Source organism: Ammospiza caudacuta, chromosome 30 (genome assembly GCF_027887145.1).
Source record: "Ammospiza caudacuta isolate bAmmCau1 chromosome 30, bAmmCau1.pri, whole genome shotgun sequence".
NCBI lineage: Eukaryota > Metazoa > Chordata > Aves > Passeriformes > Passerellidae > Ammospiza > Ammospiza caudacuta.
Genome location: NC_080622.1, coordinates 1,759,713 through 1,770,858, shown reverse-complemented (window position 1 = coordinate 1,770,858; position 11,146 = coordinate 1,759,713). Strand labels below are relative to the sequence as shown.

At 60.2% G+C, this 11,146-nt stretch overlaps 1 protein-coding gene across 1 annotated transcript; it reads left to right on the top strand.

Annotated features, from left to right (window-relative positions):
* The first annotated feature begins 496 nt into the window (after nucleotides 1-496).
* Nucleotides 497-3,828, top strand: LOC131569328 (Fc receptor-like protein 4). The gene is made up of 11 exons (XM_058821525.1): nucleotides 497-519; nucleotides 732-790; nucleotides 924-1,109; nucleotides 1,352-1,534; nucleotides 1,745-2,008; nucleotides 2,194-2,379; nucleotides 2,666-2,911; nucleotides 2,995-3,078; nucleotides 3,443-3,464; nucleotides 3,554-3,633; nucleotides 3,719-3,828. The coding sequence occupies exons 1-11, from the start codon at nucleotides 497-499 to the stop codon at nucleotides 3,826-3,828; spliced, it is 1,443 nt and encodes a 480-aa protein (XP_058677508.1).
* The last annotated feature ends 7,318 nt before the right edge of the window (nucleotides 3,829-11,146 follow it).

Sequence of the window (11,146 nt, the reverse complement as noted above, 5' to 3'; positions counted from 1 at the left end):
CTTGTCCCCATCCTGTCCCCAGCTTGTGGCCACCCTGCCCCCACCAAGGGCCACCTACACATGGGGACGGACATGACCTCGCTTCCTTCCCCTTCATCCGAAGAGCCGCCAGCCAGGGGAGCGGTGGCCACAGCAGCGAGTGACAGCCAGTGCACATGGCTGGGGACACCGGGATGGCCGGCAAGGTGGCGCTGCTCCTGTGGGGTGAGTGCCCCAGGCATGGGCCTGATACCCCAGGGATGGGGAGGGGAGGGGTCACAGGGGAGCTGTGGGGTCCCCTGACGTCCCCAATGCCAGCAGAGCACAGAGCCCAGTGTGACCAGAGTTGTGGGGTGGCTTTGGGGACAGGAACACAGAACAGGAACAAAGAACTCAGATGTGGGGACAGGGGGATGGAATGTGGGGACAAGGATGTGGCAGAAGGAACCTTGGAGCTTGAGCAGCTGTGGGGACAGGGACACAAAGATGTTGGGACAGGGACAACAGGACCGGTACCATGTGCTTGGGCCATGAGTCCAGGTGCCATTGGAATGTGACGATGGGCACAGGGCCATGGGGATGTGGGGATGGGGCTGGCAGGGGTAACCTGTGCCAGAATGGCGCCCCATGCATGAGCATGGCTTGACTGCTGTGTCCCTGTCCTTGAGACATCTGTGCCATGCCAGTGCCCCCACACAGACTGTTTGGCAACAGCCCCTAAACCCCATGCCTCTGTGCCTCTGTCCCTGTAGTGCCACCCCCAACCAGCCCTGTCCCTTCTCCCTTCCAGCCCAGACCCTCGGCCTCACTGGTGAGTCCTCGGGGGATGCCATGGCCCCACCCCGCTGTCCCCAGCCCCATGGTGGCCCAGGCAGGCTGGTGTCCCCTGTCACCCGCAGGTGCCCAGACCACCCAGCTCCTGGTGGAGCCCCCCTGGAGGCCAGCGGTGCTGTGGGACCGGGTGACACTGACCTGCCAGGGCTCAGGGACTGCTGGTGCCACCATCTGGTACAAGGATGGGCAGCGTTGGTGGCAGGAAAGGCGTGATCTCTTCACTGTCACTGAGATTGGCACCTACACGTGTGAAAGACCCGGCACCGGGCTCAGTTCTCCCGTGAGAGTCTCAGACGGTGAGGGGGATTTGGGTGTCTCCAGCCTGGCACCCACGGGGTGTCTGAGGGCTCTGAGTGGTCTCTGCTCCATGGGTCACCTGCTGTGTGACCAGAGCCCGTCCCCTGCTCTTGGGAAATCCCAGAGCATCCCAGTGTAGAGGGACCCCCATGTTAGAACTGGGGACCCCTGGTTCTCTGGGTGTGACATAATGGGGGGATCCTGGTGCCATTGGGTGTGACAGGACCCCTCTGTCCCCCAGACCGGCTGGTGCTGCAGGTACCAGCGTGGGCGCTGCTGGAGGGGGACACACTGACACTGCGCTGCCGGGGCCGGTGGAACAACACGGTCACCTCGGTGTCCTTCTACCGCAAAGGGAAGAAACTGGGGGGACTCCGTGATAGTATAAAGCTGTCCCTGTCCCCTCTGCAGCTGAGCCAAAGCGGCAAGTACAGCTGCAGGGGCTGGGTGGGATTCTGGGGGCAGCAGGAGTCACCGCAGGTGACAGTGACAGTGCAAGGTGAGCATCCCAGAGCATCTCAGTGTGGGGGAACCCGTGTTGGAATTGGGGACCCCTTGTACACTGGGTGTGACCCAATGGGAGGATCCCCATGCAAATGGGACCCTGTTGTGACAGGACCCCCCTGTCCTGCAGCCCGGTTAGAGTTGCAGGTGTCAGCACGGGAGCTGCTGGAGGGGGACGCGGTGACACTGCGCTGCCAGCGCTGGCGGGACTATCCTGTCACCATGGTGCGATTCTTCCATGGAGACAAGGAGGTGGAGGGGTCCCGTAGTGGGACCGAGCTGTTGTTGTCCCCTCTGCAGCTGCACCACAGTGGAAACTACAGCTGCAGGGGCTTCGTGGATTCTGAAATGTCATCGTGGGCACAGTCAGCGCCAGTGACAGTGACAGTGCACGGTGAGAATCCCCATGGCTGGAACTCCAATATCCTGACACCCAAAAAGCCACTTCCCAGCACACTCAGAGTCACAGTCCTCACCTTCCCTCTCCTACCCAGAGCTCTTCTCAGTGCCTGTGCTGGAGGGTCCCCCCAAGCCCACCGTGGGGTCCCCCCTGACTCTCAGCTGCATCAGCACCCCCAGCCCCCTACGGCCCCGAGCCCCCCTCCTGCACGTGTTCTACCAAGACGGGCAGGTGGTGGGGGGCCCACAGGGGTCTGCTGGTGCCCGCCATGGGGGTGTCCCACTCGGGGAATTACAGCTGCCAGGTGCGCTCCGAGGGTGGGGCCGTGCGAAAGAGCAGTGCCTGGATCCACATCACGGTGCGCAGTGAGTGTGGGGATGGGCACAGGGAGCCCCTAGAGACGCCCCGAGTGCCTTGGTTGGAGACCTCCAGGTCTTCCTGACACCTTTCTTGGGTCTCCCCACCTCTCTCCTGTGTCCTTCACCCCTCCCTGATGTGACCCCATCCCCAACATCCCCCATCCCCTTGTCCCTATCCCCCCATACCAGGTGCCAGCCCCTCCCTGTGGCCTCAGCCCTGTCTTTGTCCCTGCAGTGCCTGTGGCCAATGCCACCATCACCCCTGGTCACCTGTCACACCAGATACATGCAGGTGACAATGTGACCCTGCACTGCTCGGTGCAGGTGGGCTCAGCCCCTGTCACCTTCACTTGGCTGCACAATGGGCAGCAGGTGGCCCGGGGTCCCCTCCTGGAGCTCAGGGACATCGATGTGGGACATTCAGGCACCTACCAGTGCATGGCCACCAACCAGCTGGGACAGGACGGGCATCGTGTGTTCCAGGCCTTCAGCCCTGAGCTGGCCCTGGAGGTGACACCTGGCTCACCCTGGGTCACAGGTGGGTTCACACGGGGTCACCAGGGAGTGTAGGACCCCTGGGGTGATGGGTGATCCTGATGTGACCCCCTCTGTTTCTTGCAGTGGCTGCAGGGGTCGGTGGGGCCCTTTTGTTCCTGCTCCTGCTCTTGGCTGTCATTGTGACCTGGCACCGGAGGCACCGTGTGGGTGGGTAACAATGTGGGGACAGGGGGTCCCAGGGAGCTGTAGAGGCCCCCAGAGTTGGGGAGCGATAGGGAAGCACGCACAGCCTAAATATTGTGACCTTGCCTGGGCATCCTGTCGAGTATGGTTCGGTGCTGGAGAGTCCTGCATGGATGTTGGGGTTCTTTCAGGGGCCCTGAGGGTGATGGGTTTTCCTGTCCCTGAACAGCCTTGCGTTCTTGAGGCTGACTTGGTTGGGGGGTTTGGAGAGGTTTATAATTTCTGGGGGGCTTTGGGGGTGATTGCGGGTTCCATGGGAGTTCAGGAATCCTGAGAGGGTTCAGGGTCCTGGGACCCCACAGTCACCTGTCCACTCCTTCCTTTGAAGCTGCCAGGAAGAACCAAGAAAGGTGAGTGGGAAGCTCAAACCACAGTCTTCCATTTTACCCCAATCCCCAAGACTCTCATTCCCTCCCCCACATTCCATTTATTCCCTCAGGGCCCCCCCGGATCCCCTGGCCCCCCCAGAGGAGGGGGAGGTGCTGTACACCCACGTTGTGGTCACCAAGAGGGCAAGGGGTGAATACAGGGGGGACACACACAGAGGGACACGTCACCCACGAGTGTCACCCCATCCAGATCCCACAGCCTGTGGCTCTTGCAGCGTCCCCCCGTGCCACCACCCTCCAGGATCCCCAGGTGACCTACGCGGAGCTGCGGGGACCCCAGGGGCGACTGCAGGAACCCCGTGACATCTACGGGAATGTGCTGTGACACTGGGGGCAACTGGGGGGCACTGGGGGTCCCCACCCATGGGCACCCACTCATCTGTGTGCTGTCACCAAAACTGTTCCTCTCCCTCCTTGTGGAAGCACAAGGATCCCAAAGGGCTGAGAGAAGAACAATTTCATGAAACAGAAACAAGAGAGAATAAAACCAACAGCAACAGCAACAAGGTTCAGAGTCCAAATGGTCACACAAGGAACGATTTCCAGGGAAAGCCACAACAAGGAACAAACCCCAGATATTTCCCTCAGCATGGCCTGGACCTTCCTTGCTCTGAGGGCCAAAGTGGCCTTCAGGAGGCTCTGGATTCTCTTGTTCCCTGTCCCAAACCCCTCCTCTGCCATGTTCCCCTACACGATGATGCCACAAAAGTCCTGCGGGGGTTGCGGAGCCTTGCCCTTTTCCCAGGGCAGTCAGGATCAGGCCATGGCACAGGGTGGGCTGTCAGAGACAGGAAAAGTTTCATGTCTGAAGACATTTTGGAACAGCTGTGTGTGGTAGGGGTGGGTCAGGCTTTGCTTTGGGTGAGATAGGGCCCCATCTGTCCATCAGTCTGTCAGCCATGGCACACTGGGGACAGTGTGACGCTCTGCCAAAGCCAGCCCCTGAGTGGCCGTGTGACCAAAAGTGCCACCTGTGGAGAGGGCTCTTGTTGGCCCAACTGGCTTAAAAGGCAGAGTGTGAGGTGACCAAGTCCCTGACCCTGTCTTCTCTTGAGGGGTCAGTCCCATCCACACTGGAACTCAGGTTTTGGCAACTCGTTTAAATGAGAAATATCTACCAAGGAAAGTGGGAACGTTCCTGGAATGGATAGAACACCCATCTCTAAAATTTTTTTTCATTTCAAAAATGATTTGGCTTTCAGACCAAAAGCGTAGGAAAAGGACTACCAGCTCTTCACGGGGAAATTTATAAACCAGAACAGAACAAACAACACAAACCCAGAACTTTCCCTCCCGCTCAGTACTGTTGGTTTTTGTGGCAGTTATAACCGCAGCCAGCAGGGGATGCTGCAGGGAGCACTCCCGGCCAGCAGGGGGCGCCCCGGTCCAGTTCCATCCCCTCAGGGGCCATGGCGGCCTCGGCCGGGAGGGAGGAGGGGAAATCGCTCCTTCGGCAAACTCACGGGCACCAATCGGTCCCGGCACCACCACCGGCAATGGCCAGAAGCCGCCAAGGCAGCAGGTTGGATCCCAGTGCCCACTGGCAGCGTAGCAGTGTCCCGGGGCCTGGAACATGCCCTGCAAAACAGCCCGCAACCACTGTCTATGATCCCGAATGGAAGGAAGGAAACACCTGACCCCAGGCAGGTCTCGGGTCCACAGCAGAACCTCTGGTGGCTTTACACCACTATTCCTGCAGATCCTCAGCCTTTCACCCCCTTTTCCTCTTTCAGCCCTGTCACATCCACTCTGGAAATGTTGAATTGCCCTGGAATATTGAGGAAAGCTGGTGCTCAGTGCTGGCTCTGCCTGGGCTCCTCAGGGGGCTCCAGAGCACATTTGGCGTTCCTGCTCATCCTGGGCCACTGCTGGTCCCAACACAGCATCTGCAGGGGGAGGAAGAGGAGATGGAGAGCAGAGCTGCAGCTCCAAGGGCTCTGCAGCTGCCACTGGAGTGCAGGGACAGCCTTGGCTGGGAGCTGTGCCTTGGGAGGGAAAAATGGGAAGAAAACTGGAGCTGGTTGCGCTAATGCCCCTGTTCTGCTCTGGGAACTGCAGGCCATTAAGGAGGTGCTATAATTGGTGCTGGGGTTCCTCAAGTTCAGCCATGCTTCTAAAACATCCCTGTGCACAAACACAGGGTTCTGCTGCCTCTCCCAGGGATTTTGGGATCCTGCAGCTGAGGCAGCAGCAGCTGGAGCAAGTGGGCCACTGGAACAGCACCTGGCCATGGAGAGGAGCAGGAGTGCCGGGAATTCCACAGGGTGCTCAGAAGAAGGCCAAAGGGCACCGCTTGCCATGCCTGCTTCCCCCAGATTTTGGGACAGAGCAGTGACACCCATCTGGCTCCCAAACCCCTCCGGGCTTGGGCACAGCCTCACAGGAGGTCCCGGCCAGGCCTTGGGGGATGATTTGGGTGCTCCAGGGATTGTTCCCAACAAAGGGCAGCGCTCCAGGAGCAGTGGGCACGTCCCGAAGGAGTAGCCCGGGGCTGCTGGAGCCCGAGTGCTGTGGGCAAGGACGGTGTGAGGGAGCCGGGCCCCGCTCAGCCGGCACTGCCCCAGGAACATCTCATCCTGCAGGGGCTCGGCAGCCTCTGCCGGCGCCGGCCCCGGGGCTGTCGGGGGGCACGGCCGGAGGGGCCGGGGGGCAGTGGGTGGGAGGGGCCGGGATGGAGGGACCGGGACCCCACTGGGGAGCCCCGAGCATGGAGGGAGCGAAACGGCGGAGGGGAGACCCCGGGACAGGGGGGAGCAGAGACCCTGCGGTGGGGTCTGCGGAAAGGAGGGACCGCAATGGTGGTCCCGGAGCACTGGAAAGGGGCCCAGCTGCCATCGCACTGATAGTGCCAGGATGGTCACGGGGTGTCCGAACTGACTGTGGCAGCGTGTCCAAAGCCACTGTCGCGATGTGTCGGGACCGAGCGTTGCCTGGGTAAGGCCCTCACAGCTCTAGGAAGTGGAGGGGTACCCTGAAAGGAGTGCAGCCGGGGTGGGGCAGAGCCCTGTCTATTCTCCGTGCCCTGTGCAGGTGAGGAGGGCAGGGATGGAGCAGCTTTGGGAACACCTGGAATCAAGACACAGTCACTCCCCACAGCTCCACAACAGCAGCAGGGCACAACCACTGCTGGATATTTCCACACTTTTCCCTCTTGTCAGGCAGCTGACCCAGAACTCTGTGGCAGCCACTCTCTGGTCACAGAGAGCAGCAAGCACAACTTTCCCAGGCCTTGTCCTGGTGAAGGCCATGAGAAGATCAGTGAAAAGAATGAGAAACAATTCTTCACTTGCTGCACCTGTTGTTTTGAACATGTGAAATGTGTTACGGAGATTTGTTTACCAACAGGTGATTTCTTAATTGGCCCCTGGTTATGGTGTTTTAATTACAATGACCAATTAGGTTAAAGCTGTATTGGACTGTCTGCAAGGGCAATGAGTTTCTTAATAAGTATATTACATTAAAGTGATTGATCAGCCTTCTGGAATCATGGAGTCAGTGCTAATTATTAATTGGCAGGGACCCAAGCTACAACAGAGCTGAAACATTCTTTCTGGGATGTTCCAAAAGGCTGCTGGTTTTGTTCAAGAAGGAGGTCCAGGTCAGGTTTTTGAGGAGATCACTGTGGGCTTTGCAGTAGTTCTGGATTTCACTCAGCCCCTTGGGAAAAGGGACAAGATAATCAACTGCTGTATTTCTAGACTGGGTCCCCCACAGCTGCCCCTGCAGAGGCAGCTTCCAGCCAGCCCTGCTCTGAAAACCATCAAAGACCCTCACAGAGCCACTGCTTGGGCTCCCTTTGAGCTTTGTGCTTCTTGCAGGGCTGAGGAAACCACAGGCAGGCCTTTTTCCACCCACAGAATTCTCACCTCTGCAGCAGCTCTAAAGCTGCCAGAATCAAAGCCAAGGGGTCAGGGGGGACCCTCAGGTGCTGGCTGCCACCTGAGGCTGGCCAGAGCAGGGCTGTGTAATGGCCATCCCTGTGCAGTGGGGCTGGGCCATGGCTGGGCCCCACCCTTGGATGGCCGCTGTTTCAAGGAACAGGAGTTTGGGACCTCCATTCCAGGGCTCCATTCCCCAGCAGCTCTTTCTGGCTCAGATCCTGCAGGGGATGAGCAGGAATGGAGAAGTCTGGACCTGCCCAGAACTGCCAAGCTCCAGGACAGGACCCTCTTCCCCAGCATGTGTCTGCCCTGGGACAGGATCCCCCCAGGACAGGAGCCCCCTGGATGTGCCCCCCCAGAACAGAGCCCAACCCCCCCCCCATCCCCGTGTGACACACAGCACAAACGGCCTCTTTCTTCTTCTGCAGGAGAGAGAAAGTGTTGGGGGGGCACAGCCAGACACCCCCATCCCCCACAGCCTCCCCAGCCCTCCCTGCAGACCCCTCACCCTTGCTTGCCCCACCCTGGGCTTCCCCCAGCCCATTCCCTGCTCAGTTGTTTCCCAGAATCATCAAGGAACAAACTGGGGTGTTTTGAAATTGAGGAATCAAAGGAAGGAAATGGAAATGAAGAGACAAAAAAGCCCCTGGGAGCTGGGGGCACACACCCAGAGCACCTTGGACTGTCCCTGGGGTGATCCCCAGGCCATCGGAACACTTTGGGGGCTGTGCTGGGCTGTGGGCCACTTAAAGATCTGAGGCCCTCAGCGAAAGTGGCTCCAGCCCATGCACCCACCCAGCCACTGCCCATCCCTGGCACCACATTCCCCTGGGAACCCAACCATGGGAACCCCATTCCTTCGGTCCCCCTGTCCCGGGGACCCCCGTCCCAGTATTCGCATTCCCCAGGATCTCCATGGCCCAGGACGTCATTCTCCAGGAACCCTCTCCCATTCATTACATCCCCTTAAATCCTCCTTCCTCCAGAACCTTGATTCTCCCAGGACCCCTCATGCCCACGGGATGCCCCATTCCACTGGTACCCTCATCCCTAGGATAACCATCACCTGACCCCAAATCCATGGAACCCTCATTGTTCTGGGACTACCATCCTTGAGTTCCCCCAGCCCTGGACACCCTACTTCCCATGGCACCTCCATCCCTGGTGACTCCCCCTCTTCCGGATCCCCATTCCCAGGGACCCCATCCCTGGCTCTCCAAACACCCTGTGCCACTCAGTCCTGGGAACCCCATGTCCCACTGTGTCCCACCCAGCCTTGTCCCCAGCCTGTCCCCACCCTCCCACAGCCTGTGCCCAGCTTGTGACCACCCTGCCCCCACCAGGTGCCACCTATGCATGAGGATGAGACCTGACCTTTCTTCCTTCCCCTTTGGCCAAAGAGCCACCACACAGGGGACAGCCACCCCTCTCAGCGAGTGACAGCGAGTGCACATGGCTGGGGACACCGGGATGGCCGGGAAGGTGGCGCTGCTCCTGTGGGGTGAGTGCCCCGGGCACGGGCCTGACACCCTGGGGATTGACCCCAGTGAGGCAGAGACCAGTGGGGAGGGGGCATAGGGGGATTGCAGGGTCCCCTGGGTCCCCAGTGTCAGCAGGGCATGGAGCCCAGTGTGACCAGACTTGTGGGATGCCTATGGGGCCAGGAACAGGGGAACTGGGATGAGGGGACAGAAAGAGGGGAATAGAGATGTGGGGACAAGGAAGTGGCAAAAGGAACCTTGGGGCCGGGGCAGCTGTGAGGACAGGGACACAGGGATGCAGGGACAGGGACAAGGGCCACATATCATGTAATGGGCCATGGGGACAGGTGCCATTGAGATGGGGTCATGGGCACAGGGCCATGGGGATGTGGCCATGATGACAGGTGCTTTAAGTCTGGTGGAGGTGACCTGTGCAAACATGGGGTGTCCACAGTGTCCCCATTTCCTCTGTCAGCCCATGGAGACCAAGATGTCTCTGTGCTCAAGATGTCTGTGCCACAGCAGTGTTACTGTGGGGACAGTTTGGGGACAAACACCTCATCTTGTCCCCCGGGTGGTGCTGTCCCTGCAGTGCCATCCCCACCCAGCCCTGTCCCTTCTCCCTTCCAGCCCAGACCCTCAGCCTCGCCGGTGAGTCCTCGGGGGATGCCAGGTCCCTACCCCACTGTCCCCAGCGAGAGCTGGCCCTGGCAGGCTGGTGTCCCCTGTCACCCACGGGTGCCCAGACCACCCAGCTCCTGGTGGAGCCTCCCTGGAGGCCGGCGGTGCTGTGGGACCGGGTGACACTGACCTGCCAGGTCTCGGCGACCAGTGGTGCCACAACCTGGTGCCAGGATGGGCAGCTATGGTAGCAGGAGGGACCTGCCAACTTCACTGTCACCGAGGGTGGCACCTACATGTGTGACAGACCTGGCACCATGCTCAGCTTCCCCATGAGAGTCTGAAATGGTGAGGGGGGTTTGGGTGTCCCCAGCCTGGCACTGTGGGGACCCTGATGACTCTGGGTGGGCTCCGCTCCATGGGTCACCTGCTGTGTGACCAGAGCCTGTCCCCTGCTCTGGGGATGTTCCAGAGCATCCCAGTGTGGGGGAAACTGTGCTGGAATTGGGGATCCCTGGTGCGCTGGGTGAGACCCAATGGAGGGATCCCCATCAAAAGGGGATATTCCGGTGTGACAGGACCCCTCTCTCCCAAAGCTTGCTTGGTGCTGCATGTGCTGGCAGAGGAGCTGCTGGAGGGGGACACGGTGACACTACACTGCCAGAGCTGGCAGGACAGGTCGGTCACTGAGGTGCGATTCTACCATGAGGACAAGGAGGTGGAGAGGTCCCTCACTGGGACAGAGCTGTCCCTGTCCCCTCTGCAGCTGAACCACAATGGCCGCTACAGCTGCGTGGGCTTGGTGAGCTCCAACGTGTCATCGTGAGTGCTCTCGGCAGCAGTGACAGTGACAGTGCACAGTGAGCACCCCCACGGCTGGAACTCCAATCTCCTGACACTCCCAAAGTCACTTCCCAGCAGATTCAGAGTCACAGTCCTCACCTCCCCTCCCCTTCCCAGAGCTCTTCTTGGTGCCGGTCCTGAAGGGTCCCCCAGAGCCCACCGAGGGGCCCCCCCTGACTCTCAGCTGCCTCAGCACCCCCAGCCCCCTGCGGCCCCTAGCCCCCCTCCTGCACGTGTTCTACCAGGACGTGCAGGAGATGGGGGGCCCACAAGGGTCCCCACAGCTGCTGGTGCCCGCCGTGGGGGTCTCCCACTCAGGGAATTACAGCTGCCATGTGTGCTCCGAGGGTGGAGTTGTGTGGAAGAGCAGTGCCTGGCTCCGCGTCACGGTGCGCAGTGAGTGTGTGGATGGGCATGGGGACCCCCTAGAGCCTCCTTGGGTCCCCTGCCTGGGGATATCAATGTCCTCCAGACACCTTTCTTGTGTACCTCTGTCTCTTCCCTGTGTCCCCTCACCCCTCCAAGGTGTGACCCCATCCCTGATATCCCCCATCACACCCATCTCCCCCATCCTTATCCCCCCACACAGGCTGCCAGACCCTCCCTGTGGCCTCAGCCCTGTCTCTGTCCCCACAGAGCCTGTGGCCAATGCCACCATCATCTCCGGTCCCCTGGCACACCAGGTTTGTGCAGGTGACAACGTTACCCTGCGCTGCTGGGTGCAGGTGGGCTCAGCCCCTGTCACTTTCATCTGGCTGCACAACGGGCAGGAGGTGGCCCAGGGTCCCCTCCTGGAGCTCAGGGACATCAATGTGGG

What these genes read in the sequence shown, in the direction of transcription:
- LOC131569328 (XM_058821525.1), top strand. Translation starts at nt 497, where the DNA reads ATGTGCTTGGGCCATGAGTCCAG. An exon ending in TCCCGTGAGAGTCTCAGACG is followed by an intron (nt 1,110 to 1,351) that starts GTGAGGGGGATT and finishes TCTGTCCCCCAG; the next exon opens with ACCGGCTGGTGCTGCAGGTA. An exon ending in GGTCACCAAGAGGGCAAGGG is followed by an intron (nt 3,634 to 3,718) that starts GTGAATACAGGG and finishes TGGCTCTTGCAG; the next exon opens with CGTCCCCCCGTGCCACCACC.